At 39.1% G+C, this 15,646-nt stretch overlaps 2 protein-coding genes across 3 annotated transcripts in view; both read left to right on the top strand.

Annotated features, from left to right (window-relative positions):
• The window catches only part of GCC2 (GRIP and coiled-coil domain containing 2), a 35,715-nt gene extending 25,532 nt beyond the window's left edge, over positions 1-10,183 (top strand). The window contains exons 20-24 of one of the 2 annotated variants that reach the window (XR_015698204.1): positions 188-382; positions 629-768; positions 2,166-2,367; positions 3,010-8,686; positions 9,781-10,183. Coding sequence is in view for 1 of the 2 variants with exons in the window: in XM_087726425.1 (XP_087582551.1) it covers positions 188-382; positions 629-768; positions 2,166-2,367; positions 3,010-3,080 (608 nt within the window). In the remaining variant the exon portion in view is untranslated. Of the gene's footprint in view, positions 1-187; positions 383-628; positions 769-2,165; positions 2,368-3,009 lie in introns of both variants that reach the window. The other variant, XM_087726425.1, reaches the window with a different exon arrangement.
• Positions 10,184-14,614: 4,431 nt separating this feature from the next.
• The window catches only part of LIMS1 (LIM zinc finger domain containing 1), a 78,703-nt gene continuing 77,671 nt past the window's right edge, over positions 14,615-15,646 (top strand). Inside the window, exon 1 of the mRNA XM_087726739.1 lies at positions 14,615-14,740. Within this exon, the coding sequence (XP_087582865.1) occupies positions 14,706-14,740 (35 nt within the window). The 5' untranslated portion in view covers positions 14,615-14,705. The remainder of the gene's footprint in view (positions 14,741-15,646) is intronic.

Raw genomic sequence — 15,646 nt, 5'->3', positions numbered from 1 at the left:
CAAGCACTCTAGCTAGATGAATATTGATGGATGCTGGTAGGCAAAGGCAGATTTTTTTCCCCTCTTTTCCTCCCCCAAAATTAATGTTATTGGAGCATCTTATACTCCGAAAAATATGGTAATTTTATAATGCTCTTGTAACTCTCAAATAATAGTCTCAATTATTTTCTATTCATTTGTTTTTCAGATTCTGTTGCTTCCACTCTACCAACCAAAAGTTTGCGAGAAAGAAGGAGCACTGACCTTCCTCTTCTTGACGTGCATGCTGTAACTAGAGAAGAAGGTGAAGGAATGGAAACCACAGACACAGAGTCTGTATCGTCTGCCAGTACCCATGTACCATCCTTGGAACAGCTTCTCAATACTCCAGAAATGAAATTTGGTAAGATGGCCATACAGTGGGGCATTGCAGATTAGAGTTTGTTTCTAACATATTACCAGAATCATTCATTTGGAATATGTTATATATCTCAGCAACAAATGAAATATAATATATTATGTATTTAAAATATAACCAGTAGACAAATTATTATGAGATATGAGATAGAGTAATTGCTACTCTGCCCGTGGAATCCATATAGTTGATGTACTGAGCTAACCAGAAATTTGCTTTTGGAAACAATTTTAGAACCTCCACAATGGGAAGCAGAACTTACAAAACAAGAATTGGTCCAGAAGTTAAACACAACATCAAAGAGTGCTGATCACTTAAGTGGATTGCTTCGTGAGTCAGAAGCAACCAATGTCATCCTAATGGAACAAATTAAGGTTAGTAGACTTGCTTCAACTTAGATTTAAAGTATATGTGAATTTGATGACATTTTGCTCTTATTTACACAACAATAATTCACACACTCTACTATCATGCCGTCCTTCATTTGACTCCTATTCTTGTAGGTAGTGATTCTCTTGTTAGAAGTTTCGTTGGTTGGGCAACAGGTAATTTTGTGGATAAATAAGCAAATAAAATACAGAAGGATGGAAGAGGGAAGAGAAGTTGCCCATTACAGAGTTCTGACTCCTGAAATAATGTTTAGAATCCTTCAAGATATTTAAAAAGAGATGGACATTAAATTTCTTAGGTTGGCAACATACAAAATTTGGAAAAAAAAAAAAATAAGACACATGATTTTGTCCTGGTCTCTTATCCATTATGGTTTCAAATTAATACACATGTTAAAAATAATTAGGGTTCAGGTTTTCAATGTGTTTATAAAATGTAGAATTTGTCATCTGATAAAGAACTATGGCTGTATAGAGCCTGGGATATGCAAAGCCAAGTCACAGGCAAGAGCACTAGTCAAAGCCAGGGGAGTGTAAACCAAAACAAACAATTGTTCATGACAAAGACAAATTTCCCCCAATCACTATCGTCCTCAGCCCTGGCCTCCCCAAGCATTCCAAGGGAGATGTGCCATCTCCATCGGCCAGTCCCGGTTTCAACTCTTTCTCAGAACCAGGCCATGACAGTTATTTTGTTAAGGCCTAAAAAAGTGATTGCAATAGTACTCATATACTGCTCCATAGTGCTTTACAGCACTCTCTAAACAGTTTACAAATGTCAGCATATTTCCCTCAACAATCTGGGTCCTCATTTTATTGACCTCGGAAGGATGGAAGGCTGAGTCAACCTTGAGTTGTTCAGGATCAAACTCCTCTCCAGGCTGTGAGCAGAGTTCTAACCACTGCGTTCTAACCACTATGCCACCATAGCTCCAATAGATGTGCTATTACCCCTACAACTCAAGAGAAGCTTCTGTATTTTGCCATCAGATGGGACACTTGAAATCAGAAGGAACACAGTGCCAAGTCCCTGGCAGATTTGAAGATCATTGGTGTTCTCAGTTAATCTTTGCTTGACAGCGAAGCAGTTTATTATACGAGAAATCAGGAAATATGTGTTTTATTCCTTTTAGCCTGAGACACATAGCTAATGATTAGGAATTGTGAGAAATTTATTCAGCAATACCTGAAAGACCACAAACTGACCCTGTGTTCATGATTGCACCATATTTATCTTGGATGTTTCAACATGGAATACCTGCTTATATTGTTTTCAGGGCTATTTTTCTAGTATAAGTATGGCCTGATAAACTGTGTGCTTTCTTGTCTTCGTTCTGAGAAATATATTTCTTTGGGTTTTTGTTTTTGTTTTTCATTCTCAGCTTCTTAAAAGTGAAATAAGGCGATTAGAAAGAAACCAGGAACGAGAGAAATCTGTTGCTAATCTGGAGTATTTGAAGAATGTTCTATTGCAGTTTATATTTCTAAAATCAGGCAGTGAAAGACAGAGACTTCTTCCAGTAATAGACACCATGTTGCAACTAAGCCCAGAAGAAAAAGGAAAACTTGTAGCAATTGCTCAAGGTATGCCAGTCCGTTTTGCTACTAGCATTGTTAAAGGAAGGGACATATGGTAACTTTTGTTTGAATATATCTGCAACTAATTCCAACCATTGTTTTCCTGTATTTGACACTGTTGAAAAAAGACTATTTAACAAACACAATAGTACAATCTATACTGCTGCTCCTAAGAAACCATCTGTGACTGCTTATGTTCAAATTATTCAAAACATTCAACTATAGAGTGATTTTCTTTCTCAATATTTTTTTTTTAATTTATTCATTTAAAAAAAAATTGAGCAAAAGTGCCTTAAAATCATTATCCAATAAATCTGTATGGACCAAGCAAGTGTCTGTTTCATGGCATATTCTTGATATTTCTTGTTTAAATCTGCTGGATCTCTTCCACTCACAAAAATGATGTCCTTCAATTCAATATGTTAGTCAGTAAAGGTGCTTATCAGATGCATCCTGGTCTTTTGCTACCATAGGCTAACATAGCTCTCCTGCCATTGGTAATTTCTGTGATTCTAATCAAACTAATCATCTCAAGTATACACATTTAAGATATAGTGTAATTTATTAAAAGTTAGAATTGTAATTTATGTCTTGTCATTTAAATCTGGGGCTGGATATTTAAAACCAATATGTGTTGTGTTTTGTAAGGTGACGAAGAGACCCTGTCCCAGGCCTCTGGATGGGCATCATATTTACACAGCTGGTCCGGACTCCGATGAGTTTTCACTGTTCGGGCATGCAAAATCGGCAGCTGCACTGGGAAGAATTTCAACCACAAAAATGAAGCATATAGCCGGGTAACTCTTGTTTGGGGTTTTCCCACAACTGCCTCAGTTGTTTTTTTGTTTCTTTTTAAGAAATAACAACATTCGAAATGACACTTGTTAAAAGACTTGGAGTAATATCTTGTAGTTTCCGTTTCTGACTCCCTTTTTAGGGCAAGTATGGAGGTTTTCAGTGAACTTTCCTCCTAGCAAGAGCTATCCTTTTCATTGACTGGTGAGACAATTTTGCATAGCATACTTTGTGCGACTGTGTCATTCATGAAAATGAATATGTAAGCTTTCACAGAGCAAAATTCTGTACATTGCGCGCACGCACACACACACACACACACACTCCCGGTTGGAATTTCTGGCAGTAGCAGGCTTCCATAATCTGCTATCCTCCACAGAAGATTCAATACAACTTCTAAAACATTCAGCCTTGGAATTCTATATGTTGCAGTTCAAAACATCTAGAGGATATTAACTTTGGCTGAACTACCACTTGCATTCCTCCTTTTTATCTGTCTAGGAGAAGTATGATTCAGTTTGGTGATCTGTGGTAAGCCTATCATTGACAGAAAATGCTGACTAGAGACTCCCTATGCTGTCTGAAGCTTTATTTCTTTAGTACCTCAAACTAAAAAGAGAGAGAGAAGATTTTGCTGAGCCTTAAAATGCTTATTCTTCTGGAACTGGAAGCTGAATGCAAAAATAAAGTGAATGTCTTCTGCACATTCACTTTACTTTAACAGTAAGACATTTCCCAAGCTTATTTAATGATTCCTTAGGCTAATAATATACATTTTGTCTTGGGGCACTGCTTTGATAGATTATTCCATTTTCCATTCAATCACTACTTGAAAAAAGACTAAGAGCAAACTTTTAAAAATCAAATCAAAACAAATATGCATCATTTAAAAATCAGTTGGAAACTGCATTCTACTATCATTCAAAGGAAACATTGATACGTTGCTTATGTTAGTAGTATCTAAAGATAAAAAAATGATGTTTTGCTATGAATGATGAATCCAAAATATAATTGCTTGGGATTATCTAAGTTGATGTTAGCCAAAGAAAAAATATTGAAATGTAGTTTTTATGGGTTTGTCAAGATACCATTTTGTCACATCCAAATTTACCTTTGTGACTCTTGTTCTTTATCTGCATTCTACTTCAGAATTGGATCTCTTTGTGTAATGTGCACAAAAAAAGATGCTGACATGCATAGAAGCTTGGATTTAGAGCTCACAAAATTTAAGATCCATTAATAATTTAAAATCCATTTATTTGAATAAATGTGATTGAAGCTGTTGGGGTTGGGGCAACTTATTGTTTAAAAAATACCTCGGTATCCAGCTGTATGTGCTGTCAAATGGGTTACTGCTGGAGTCCAGCACAAGACCAAGATGGATTAAGAAACAATTATCTTGTCTATAGGGAAGAATCTGCTGGTGCTATTGTGCCCTGTGGTATCTGTGAATGAAATCTGAAGTTTTGGAAATAACTCTTCTTGAGAGAAATGATTTAGTGCCTATTCACCACCCTTCTCCAATGAATATCCTGTATCTGAAAATAGTGTAATTATTATATGGAAGAAGAAATATTTAGTTATTAAGAGATGACATTTTAATGGCAATGCCATTTCAGAAATGCCTATTCAACAAAATATGTTGGTCATCATCAATTTTCATAGATGTTCAGATATAAGAGTTAGGAGAAAACATCCCTCGTCATTGAAGTATAACATGAGAATACAGCTCTTAGCTCTTCTGTCTAGTTCAGCACATTTCTACCATATGCTGTTGTGGCTGTCCAGTTCCACCATTCTGAAAATGTTTGGAAAGTGAGCTTAGTTTAAGTATATAAACCATTTCTCTTCAATAGTAATAATTGTGTAACATTTCTTGATCATATCAGAAGTCTCTTTGCTTAGCCTTGATAGCACTAAGAGTAAGAGAGAGAAAACTAATATTGTGTCTGTTCAGATCCCAACCTTTCTTCACAGGTGAGCCACAACTTTCATTATCCGGGTCTCTGCTAAATGTGTTGGAGGTCCTTTCCCAGAATTCTTAGCCAGTGTGGTCTCAAAGAATTGAAAGAGAATGAGGAGCAATGAGTAGGGAAGGTTGCTTGAAATATTAAAAGTTTGTCACTGAATGCTCATTAACCTCCGACACATTTAGAAGAGACCAGAATAATGAAAAATGTGGCTGACTTGTAAAGAAAGGCTACTTAGCTTTTGTCTCTCCTACTGCCAGTGCTATCAAGGCTAAGCAAATAGACTTCTGATATGATCAAGAAATGTCACACAATTATTACTACTGAAAAGAAACATTTTATATGTTAATGGTGTAACTGGACAGCCACTATAACATGTTAGAATTGGTTGTGTCTTTTCCTTTTTAAAAAGTGAATTTCACAAGTCAATAATTTGACTTCTCCCCTATCATGTACATTACATGTTTAAACTGAGAAGGAAAATTTCTGCACCATCATTAATAGTTTACTAATGCCAGAATTAACATACCTGTAAACTTGCTACTGATTATTTCCTTATCTGCACACTTTTATTAATAGCTGTGACAATATGAAATTGTCTGGCCATTTCAAATCCTTTTTTTTAAATAATTTCAGACTGTGAATAAAATATATATATACCTCTGTTTATTACTTTTCACTTTCAGTTGTATGTTCGACATATTAAAATGCAAAACTTGTAAATGTAACTTATTATCTACATGCCTTAAATATATTTTACACAACGAAGAAAGATTTTGGGTAATGTGACAGGGCAGGGATTTCAATTAAAATGATAGATGCAAATTGTGGTATTTTGTAAAAGTTAAGAGAGAGAGAGAGAGAGAGAGAGATCTGTGACTACTGGATGGTGCTGGGAGGTGACAGCATGTGTCAAAACATGCAAATGACACATTGTAGATATAAGGGTCAGATATTACAGAGCTAATTACATCATGTCATTTGCATGCTGATGTAATGACAAAATACTCTACATTATTTGGACATCATCATGGCTAGCATCATGGGCAGTGGCTACAACTATAGGTGAAGGTCTACATCTATAAATCATCATCTCAATGGAGCAGATATTTCCATTGATACCCTTCTTAAAAGTTAACATTCTGACAATGATGAGAGAGAAGACGAATGTAGGGGACTTTGGAACAAAATCACCCTTGTTCCACCATAGTACAACTTGCGTGCTTATTTTTCCAAACACATATATAAACATTCTGCCATAAGCAGTGCATTCTCCTTTTACTAAAAAATAAAAGGCAATTTTTTTTAATAAAAGGAGAATTACACTACTGGATTTCCCTCCCCTAATTTTATTGTATTTCCTTTAAAATTTACATCGTAATAGATCTGAGATTTATGGCTGAGAATTGACTACATTCTTATTTCATAAATATTATGGATCATCTTTTCTAATTGAAGGGACTTGAGACTTTTCAATTTTGTTTTGAGGAATATTGCATTAGTTAAATCTCATGACCAAACTGAAATACTGATGAGGATAGCCTTGTTTTCAAATCTGAATGTATTAACAATGCTGCAAATTACAAAAGGGGTAGACATATCCAATGTAGTTTCTCAAAGCCTAGCTACATGGGTACATTCCTGTCTGTACTGTATTCTGTGGAGAAGTCTTGCTTTCTTGTCCTTTCCAGTTTGGCTGATTTGTCACTGAAGTCTCTAAAGAGTCTTTCTGAGCTCTCTATATGTGGTTTCTTTAGAAAACATTGTTGTATATATAGCCAAACTATTTGCCTATTAGCAAGATAATACCAGATGAAACATAATTTGAATGGATTTAAGCAACCAACAGAGAAAAGTGATGCCTCAGTGCTTTTTCTTAATTTAATTGTTAACTGTTTTGGATTAGCCTCCACATGTGTTTTCTATTTCCTGCTGAAGCAAAAGCATTCAAACTGGAACAGTTCTCTTAGTTTAAGAAGTGTCATCTGAATAAAATAAGTTAAACCTTCTGAGCTATTGCATAGTTTTAATGTAGTAGCTTCCTATATACATACATTCTGATTAACTCCTCCCCTATGAGTTTATGCTTTAGCTCAGAGGTCCCAAACCTGTGGGCTGTAGCCCACTAGTGGACAGTGAGTGGTTTGAAACTGGGCTGTGGGAACGGCTGGTGAGTGTGCATGTATGCAAGCTCATTCTCAAGTAAGAAATTGGAGAGTGCATGTGCACATGTTCCATTTACGTATGCAACAGGCGTGTGTGTATGCCGCTTACACAACTGGAAATGCATGTGCAAACTATCCCTCCCCCACCCCAGTCCGCAAAGCCAGAAACATTGGGGAACTCCACTTTAGCTGATGGAAGAGCGAATGAAAAAAATGTCATCTTCTCCCAGGTAATTTTAGCACAATTTACAGTAACTTCCTGTTGCATCGTAAAAAAAAGAGAGGAAGGCAATTAGACAATGCTTTATATGAACCATCAAAGCTATACATAGAGAAATATCACAGAATATTGATGAAGTTTATCTAGAATGTTTTAGCCCATTTTTAAACATTAAGAACCGCACTAATGCAAAAATATTATATGGAAATACTGCAGGAACAGAAAATGTACACTGCAGCTATAGAGGGGAAAAATTACTTGGTTAATAGACCAAAATGGAAAATAATAGAATTCTATAATTAAATATAAGATTATCACCAAGGTGATATTAACTCTCTCTGTCACCTGCATACTTTAAAGCAGGTATCAAAGTCACGTTGTGATGGCATCACATGCTGTATTGGGACTTCCCCCCCCCCCTTCACTAAACCGCATGTGACCAGTGGGTGACACATCTAGCCCATGGGCCAGGAGTTTGACAGCCCTGCTTTAAAGGTTTCCATGCATTTTGAAGTGGCAACCGAGACTATCTTGTCAAATTCCCTGTCCCAAATAAGTAGTCCTCAACTTCTGATCATTTGTTTAACAATCATTCAGAGGTACAGTAGTGCTGAAAAAAGTGACTTACAACCAGTCCTTGCACTTCTGTCTATCGCACTGCTCCCCCCCCCCCTCAAGTCATGTGATCAAAGTTCAGCCGCTTGGGGACTGGCACATTAGGATGGTTACAGAGTTCTGGATCACCATCTGCAACCTTGCTAGGGAGCTTCCCACAAGCAAAGTCAGTGGGGGAAGCTGGATTTGCTTAACAACCACGTGATTCATTTAATGACCGCAGCATAAAAGGTTGTAAAATTGGATGCAACTCACTTAACAACTGCTTCATTTTATGATCCCAATTGTCACCGTAAGTTGAGGACTACTTTTATCACTTTCAACAAGATCACTTGAAATTTCCCTCTGTTTCTCCTGAATAGTAGTGCTCGGACAACAACTTCAACACTGACTCCTCGGCAACCTTAAGCAGGAACACAAACATGGACAAACTTTTTATCTTCTGCTGGTGCAATAGGATTATGGATCGTGTTGGGGCCAATGGAAAATTATACAGTTCAGATAGGAACAATTGCTTTTGTAAAGACAGTAAAATTGCCATTTCCACACACTTGACTAGAGTAAGTAGCCTAACTTTGGACTACATCTTTTTGAATATTTTTGATTATTTGATACTTATCAATGTTAGCAGGACGATGGTCCAAAATTGTTTTCATTATGTTTCCCATCTTGGGATAGGCACCATTAAAAAAAATTGCTTTGCTCCTTGTTCAAACTGGAGGAACTAAAGAACAATAGCCCCAACTTTCCTTAGAAAACACATTCGGTCAGATTGCGTTTCTCAAGCATCAAAAAGCACCTGGGATATTTAAAGAGAAAGTGGATTTGAAGATAAAAGATTGGAGATGGAATATATTGCAATATATTTAGCTCACATGTGGCTATGATGTGTCAATTGTGAGTTACTGACTTGGGTTTGTGTGTCTTTTGGATTCTTACCAAATGCCTACTAAGAACATCAGGAGCTGCCAATACTGCACAGCTGCATAACTTTGACTTTTGTGTCAAAGTTATTGGATTACTGCCGTTAATATTCTTAAAGCTAATGTGTTACACTGAAAGAGAAAATACCCCTTAAATACTATAAAAGTTGCAGTGTTGAGCCCATCATCAGTTATATACTAATATGTATTTTAGGCTTGTGGGATGCTCATCTAATATTTTAAACAAATAGTTCTTTAATACTAATACAGGAATCAACATAGGATGCTACTTAATTTCTGGGTGAATCCTGAAGGTTTGTTTCATAGATAAACACTTTAAAAACATAGATTTGGATGGGTGGGATAATGAAGGGCAATATTCCATTTTGGCTGTTTTGTTTTGCTTATTCCCGAGGCAACTGGCTGAAATAAAACTCTTAAGGTGGATCTTTAGTAAAGTTCAGACTGAACATTGGCCATGAATCAGAAAGGAAGTCAGAGTGATCACTAACATACCTTTGTCAATATATTAAGTGTAATCATGCTCTATTTTTGTTCAGCGGGGCATAATACATCACTCAGTCATGCCTACCTTTTAAAGAGCTATTTTAGGAAACAGATGAATTTGCTTTCACTCCTTCAAATACAATGTGAAATGTCAACATGCATAGCTAATTCTTTGAAGGGCTCACTGCAGACTCTCATATGGTGGTATTTCCATTCTTTTTCAGATCCCTTCAAAAACTAAATCTGTGTACATGTGTACTCTGCACATTTTATTTCAAAGCATTCCGAATTATTTGGGTTAAGACTCAATCATTTCCAGCAAGTGGGCTTAATGAACACAGATATAATACATAGCACGATGAAATATCTAAGTATTAGCTTGCAGAGGAATTAAAAGATAAATTCTATTCATCATACCAAATACCATTAAAATTGGATAGAAACTTTTTGTGACTGTATAGCCATGCTGCGGATTTACCAGATTGTATATTGAAAAAAACTGGGATATGTCCGGCAGGAGCCAACTGGGAGTCTGAACATTTGTTGGATATCTCATTCCCTTGTTTCTTTCAGCTGTAGAATAAGATGATGAGACAATCATTGTAAATAAAATGTGTCACCAACATGCTACATGTACAATCATTTCCTAACCAGTAGCTTGATGTACTTTTAAGTGGGTTTTTCCTCCTCCAAATGCAATGAAAGCTGATGCTCAGTTCAATCTAAACAAGTCATACTGTAATGGTCTCAAGATTCTCACAGTGTAGTAGTACCTGTTGCATGAGCATAGAATGGTTTGGAATGGCTTGTGATACAAAAGAAGAGCTTTATGGATTCAGTTCTCAGATTGATTTAGAAGTGGTTGGAAACAGATCTTGAGGGAAGATTTTGGAATTATGATGCAAAGTCAGAGGAAACATTTCTGCAGATATCCATGCTACCCTGCTGATGTTCGCAAAGTCTTTAAAAACTTTTTCCAGACATTGGGGTGATCTCCTGTTGAGTGCACTTTTCATAGTGTATGGAGCAGAGGTGGGATTCACTTACCTTCCCTACCAGTTCGCAAATGTGAGCACGCTCACTTACTTTACTCACACTTGACTCATCTGGGCATGTGCAGTACTCACACATTACATCGGGGCCTCAGGCTGGAGCCTCCCACAGCCGCCGCTACCAGTTTGCCCGAACTGGAGAGAACCTCTGATATGGAGTTTGTCTCGATGTACATGCTTTCCTGTTTAATATTTTATTTTACTCTTTTAAGATCCGAGTTACCTAAAGTAATTCTAGAATCCAGAAACAGCTAAATCTAATACAGTAAAATACATCTATTAAGGCCTTGTTTTAAAATTATACAAAAAATATGTGTGATTTCTACTCAAGAGAAAATACTTAGAATCTAGTACAGGTAGTCCTCGACTTACAACACTCAATACTTAAAATATTCTATGATGTGTATAAAATCATTTAATGAATATTAAATTGCATAATTATAAATATTTGATAGTACAGTAGTTAATGAATCAGGCTAGAAACTGGAAAACTGTGAGTTCTAGTCCTGCCTTAGGTAAAAAGCCAGTTGGGTGACCCTGAGCCAGTCCCTCTGTGTCAGCCCTAGGAAGAAGGCAATGGCAAGCCACTGCAGAAAAACTTTGCCAAGAAAACTGCAGGGACTAGTTAAGACAGTCACCAGGAGTTAAATAATTTACTTGGAAGTGCACATACATGTGAATGCACACACATACATGTACTGTGCAGTAGATTCTGCATGCAGATATCTACATTGTGGCTGGGATGGAGTGAATAAGATTTTTATTCAGGACGTTGCTTCAGTTGTCGAATTTGGTTTAAGAAGGCATCAGTACCTCCAAACTAAAAATCTTAACACAGTGAATGATGACCGTCTCTATCCCCTGTATATGTTTCCAGGTGCTTTATGCGGTTTTGGATTAGATTATTTTAAGGTTACACTCCAGCTGAACTACTACTACACTCCGAGATGAAAATTAAATGGCCTTTCCAACTCCGTATACCACATGCTCAAGGGAATTCTTCAGAGCATTGAATGGCTTTGTGTTTTCAGTTTGGTTTTTAATTCATTTTAAAATATAATGGCAAGATTAAAATACCATTACCTTTCTGACTGCTGGATTGTTATGTTGATATTAATTTATTTTCATTTTGTTTTTATATTTTGTGCCCTTCTTCCTACTATCTTAAATCGTCAAAGTGCCAAGTAAATAAATGTGAATATCTGTGGCAAAGTGATGCTCACGTTAAGTGATGAGAGTTCTGATTACAGGTAATCCTTGACTTAAATCATTACAATGGCACTGAAAAAAAGTAACGCATGATTATTTTTCACACTTACAAACTTTGTAGCAGCCCCATGATCATGTGATCAAAATTCAGATGCTTAGCAACTGGTTCATACTTATGACCGTTCCTGTGTCCCAAGGTCATGTGATCACTTTTTGCAACCTTTTGACAGGAAAAAAATAAATGGGGAATCCAGATCCATTTAGCAACCAGGTTACTAACTTATCAACTGCTGTGATTCACTTAATAACTTTGTCAAGAAGGGACATAAAATGGGGCAAAACTCACTTAGCAAGTGTCTCACTTAACAACAGATTTTGCACTCAATTGTGGTCATAATGACTAACTGCAGTTTCACTGTGCAGTGAAAAGCAATTAAATCTACCTTCACTTTCCCAAATGCTTATAGAATTTTGTAGGCTGAAAATCTGGGTGCGTCTTATACATCTATCACAGTATTTTTTACCTCCCGAAACCCCGCCCCTTCACCAAAATGGCCGTGCATGGAAAGCCCTTATGGAGGCTTTCAGAGAGCTCCTGGGGGCTGGGAGGGCAGAAATGAGCAAAAAATGGGCTGTTTCTTCCCTCCCCCCAACCCCCAGCAGCACTCTATATAAGCCTTCATAAGACTATGCATGCAATTTTTTGGCAAAAAACGGGGCTGTTTTGGGGGAAAATGGGCCATTTTTTACTCATTTTTGCCCCCTACCCCCCTTCCAGATGACTCTGCAAGCCACCCACCCCACCCCCACCGCTATTCATGCCTTTTAAAAAAAAGGCCGTTTTGGGGAGGCTTGCAGAGTGCAAAAACTTTTTTTTCCTTTTTGGAAAGCTCTTTAACTGATTGATGAGAATTAGATTGATCAAGTACTATGCCAGCAGAAACAAAGTTTTAGGTGCTGCAGATTGTCAGTGATTTCCTTCTCCAGCACATGGATAAATACACCTGGAAATATCTATCTACCTACCTACTCTCTCTCTCTTCCTACCTATCTACTGTTTTCTCTCTCTCTCTCCCCCCTTCTATCTACCTATGTACCTACCTACTCTCTCCCTACCTATCTACTGTATTTCTCTCTATCCCTCTACCTACCAACCTACCTACTCTCTATTTCTCTGTACCTACCTACCAACCTACCTACCTACACACACTCTCCCCCTACCTACCTACTATATTTATCTCTCTATCCCTTTATCTACCTACCTAATTACTCTCTCCTTACCTACCTACTGTATTTCTCTTTGTTTCCCTCTCTATCCCTCTACCTACCTACCTACTTTTCTTTTAATTTGCTTCTTCAAAACCTTGGTGTGTCTTATACTCCGAAAAATACAGTATATACTAGTAGTTTGAATGATCACTTACCTGAACTTTTAAATCTTGTTTAAATGTTGTTCTATTGTTATAACATTATTCTGGAAAATCTGTTGTATGAATTAGTATGCCAATACTTTGCAACTCATTCAGTCTGGAAGCTGTGGATATTCCTTCTCTCATATTGCTAAACTCACAATTCATGTTCTATCTAATCTCTCCTCAGACTGCCATTCTAATTATTTTTCTAGTTAAATGCAATTCGGCTCAATTTAATAGCACTTTGGAGACATTTAGTTTTTTAGATGGCATTTCTGCTGTGCTAACAAGGAAGTATATAACTGTGCTTCTGGGCATGTATTTGTATTTGCAGTTGCTTCCAAATCTTTGTAACCTTGAACTATCAGTACACTATTTATCTAAATTCTTGTTAAGCTCATACTACTGCTGTCACCAGCTCTCAAAAACGTTTAGGTAATCCATATTCTTGTCCTGGTTATTGAAATCCCTGAAGGATGAAGATGCTACCGATGTAAAGATATCAAGCTGCTATTCTGAGCCTTAATGGTTTCTTTTTTAAAAGGGTGACGTAACCTAGACCACAAACAAAATAAAATTCAGTGACTTCAGTAGGCCATTTAGGTAATCAAAGTCTTTATTCAGAAATACTTACTCTTAAGTAAATGTACATCCAGAAAAACAACTACCATCTCTATTATTCAAGATTCTTCAGATGGGAACATCTGACTCCACCCATTATTGATTTTTCCGAATGACAACTCTGACATTAAGAAGAGGGGGGAGAGATTTTAAGAATAGGAAGAAATGTCTAGAAGGATTTCTAATGATGTGGACCAGGTTTCCTTCTTATAATTATTTGCCTTGAAGCCTCTTAAGACTTAAATAGGATTTAGGGAGGGAAACCTTTTCCAGGCATTGTAGAACTTCCAGTCCAGGATTTGTGAGTGAACGAGTGAGTGATTGTGTGCGTGTGTGTAAACCCCCCCCCCCTCAAAAGTGCCCGTAGAAGCACACCGATACACACACCACACACACAGGAATTCTAGTCCAGCCCTTTTTGTGGGTTGAGGCGACGTTTCAGCGGTGGGTGGTCAGTTCTCTCTCGCATGGTTAGGAAAAGAACTCATAGGCTCCCACGGTCAGAAAGTCCCAGCCGCTCATCCGAAGCTCGCTCTCTCGGGGAATGGTGGGGGGTGGATTAGTTTGCGAAGCCGTCCCGAGAACACTTCGCCGGCCTTCCTTTCTTCACGGGCGCGGGAAGAGACGCGGAGGAGGGCTGGCTTGGTGTGGGCAGTGACGCGCCACCGCTGCCTCAGCCGCCGCCTCCCGGCTCCCTCCTCCTGCTTCCTGCGTTGCCTTGCGGGGGCGGCCCCGCCTGCAGCTGCTGCGCGGAACTTGTCTGGGAAAGCCGAAGAGCGCCCGAACCAGTCAGGAAGGGAGGGAAGAAAGTTGGTTTACGCTGAGGGGGCTTCCTCTTGCTCCCTGGGTTTCGCGATGTTGGGGGTCGCGGCTGCTGGGATGACCAACAGGTAAGTCCGTTCCGTTTACCTCTGACAGCGCCCGAGCGCTTCATTCATTGCAAGCCTTCGGCTGAAAGTCACCCACCGGGCCGCCCTCCTTGCTCGGATCCCTCTGCCGCTTTTTTCCCCCGCCCCGGCTGCTTGGAGGAGAGAAAGTGTAGTTTCCTCCTCTCCGCCTGTAGTAACTTTCCCGGAGGCTGCATCCCCTTCTCTCCCTGGCGGAGAAAGGAGGGATGAGATAATCCCACCGCGCCCTCCTCCTGCACCAGCCGCAGCGCCGAGGGGAGGCGGAATCCAGGTTCTCCGGAGGGAGCGCGCCAAGGCGGCGGAGGCTCCTGAAAAGAAGGGGGCGGAGGGCTGTGCTGCCAAAGGGCTGGGAAGGGACCGAGCGGGGGGGGGGAGATGGAAAGGAAGGGCGGGCGACCGGGGAAATACGCCGCCTGGGGCTGGAGCAAATGGCAGGGAGACTCGTGCGCTTAACAAGAAATCGGCGAGCTGAGAGCGCGGCCAAAGCGGGGCCAAGAGAACCAACTTCTTTGGGGAAGTGGAGACAAGCCGGGCGAGTGCCGAGAAGGGGCCGATATTTGGCATTCGTGGCGCCAGCAGACGCCTTATGTCAGACACACGGAGGCAATTTAGAAACGGAAGAACCGTAAAGAAGAAGTTTAGAGCAGTTGCTATCCTGGGAAGGAATTTAGGGAGGCGATTCGGAAACTTTCTTTCTCCCCCTCCCCTTTTCTCTTAATTCGACGTGGTTGCAGTTTGCCAGCCACGGTGAGGAAAGCCACGTTTACCTCAAGGTGGGAATCTGTTGGAAGCCATGCGGTGGGCGGGGCAGAAGCAAGAAGTGGGCGGGGCCGAGATCAAAGACAACCCTTCTGTTCCTTTGATCCTTTCCATTCTCTATTCCTTGTG

This window comes from Thamnophis sirtalis, unplaced genomic scaffold (assembly GCF_051295495.1).
Source record: "Thamnophis sirtalis isolate CommonGarterSnake01/CBP01778 unplaced genomic scaffold, rThaSir2_p1.2 scaffold_12, whole genome shotgun sequence".
Taxonomy (NCBI): Eukaryota; Metazoa; Chordata; class Lepidosauria; order Squamata; family Natricidae; genus Thamnophis; species Thamnophis sirtalis.
The sequence above is the reverse complement of the archived record's forward strand: the minus strand, read 5'-3'. Positions and strand labels throughout refer to the sequence as shown.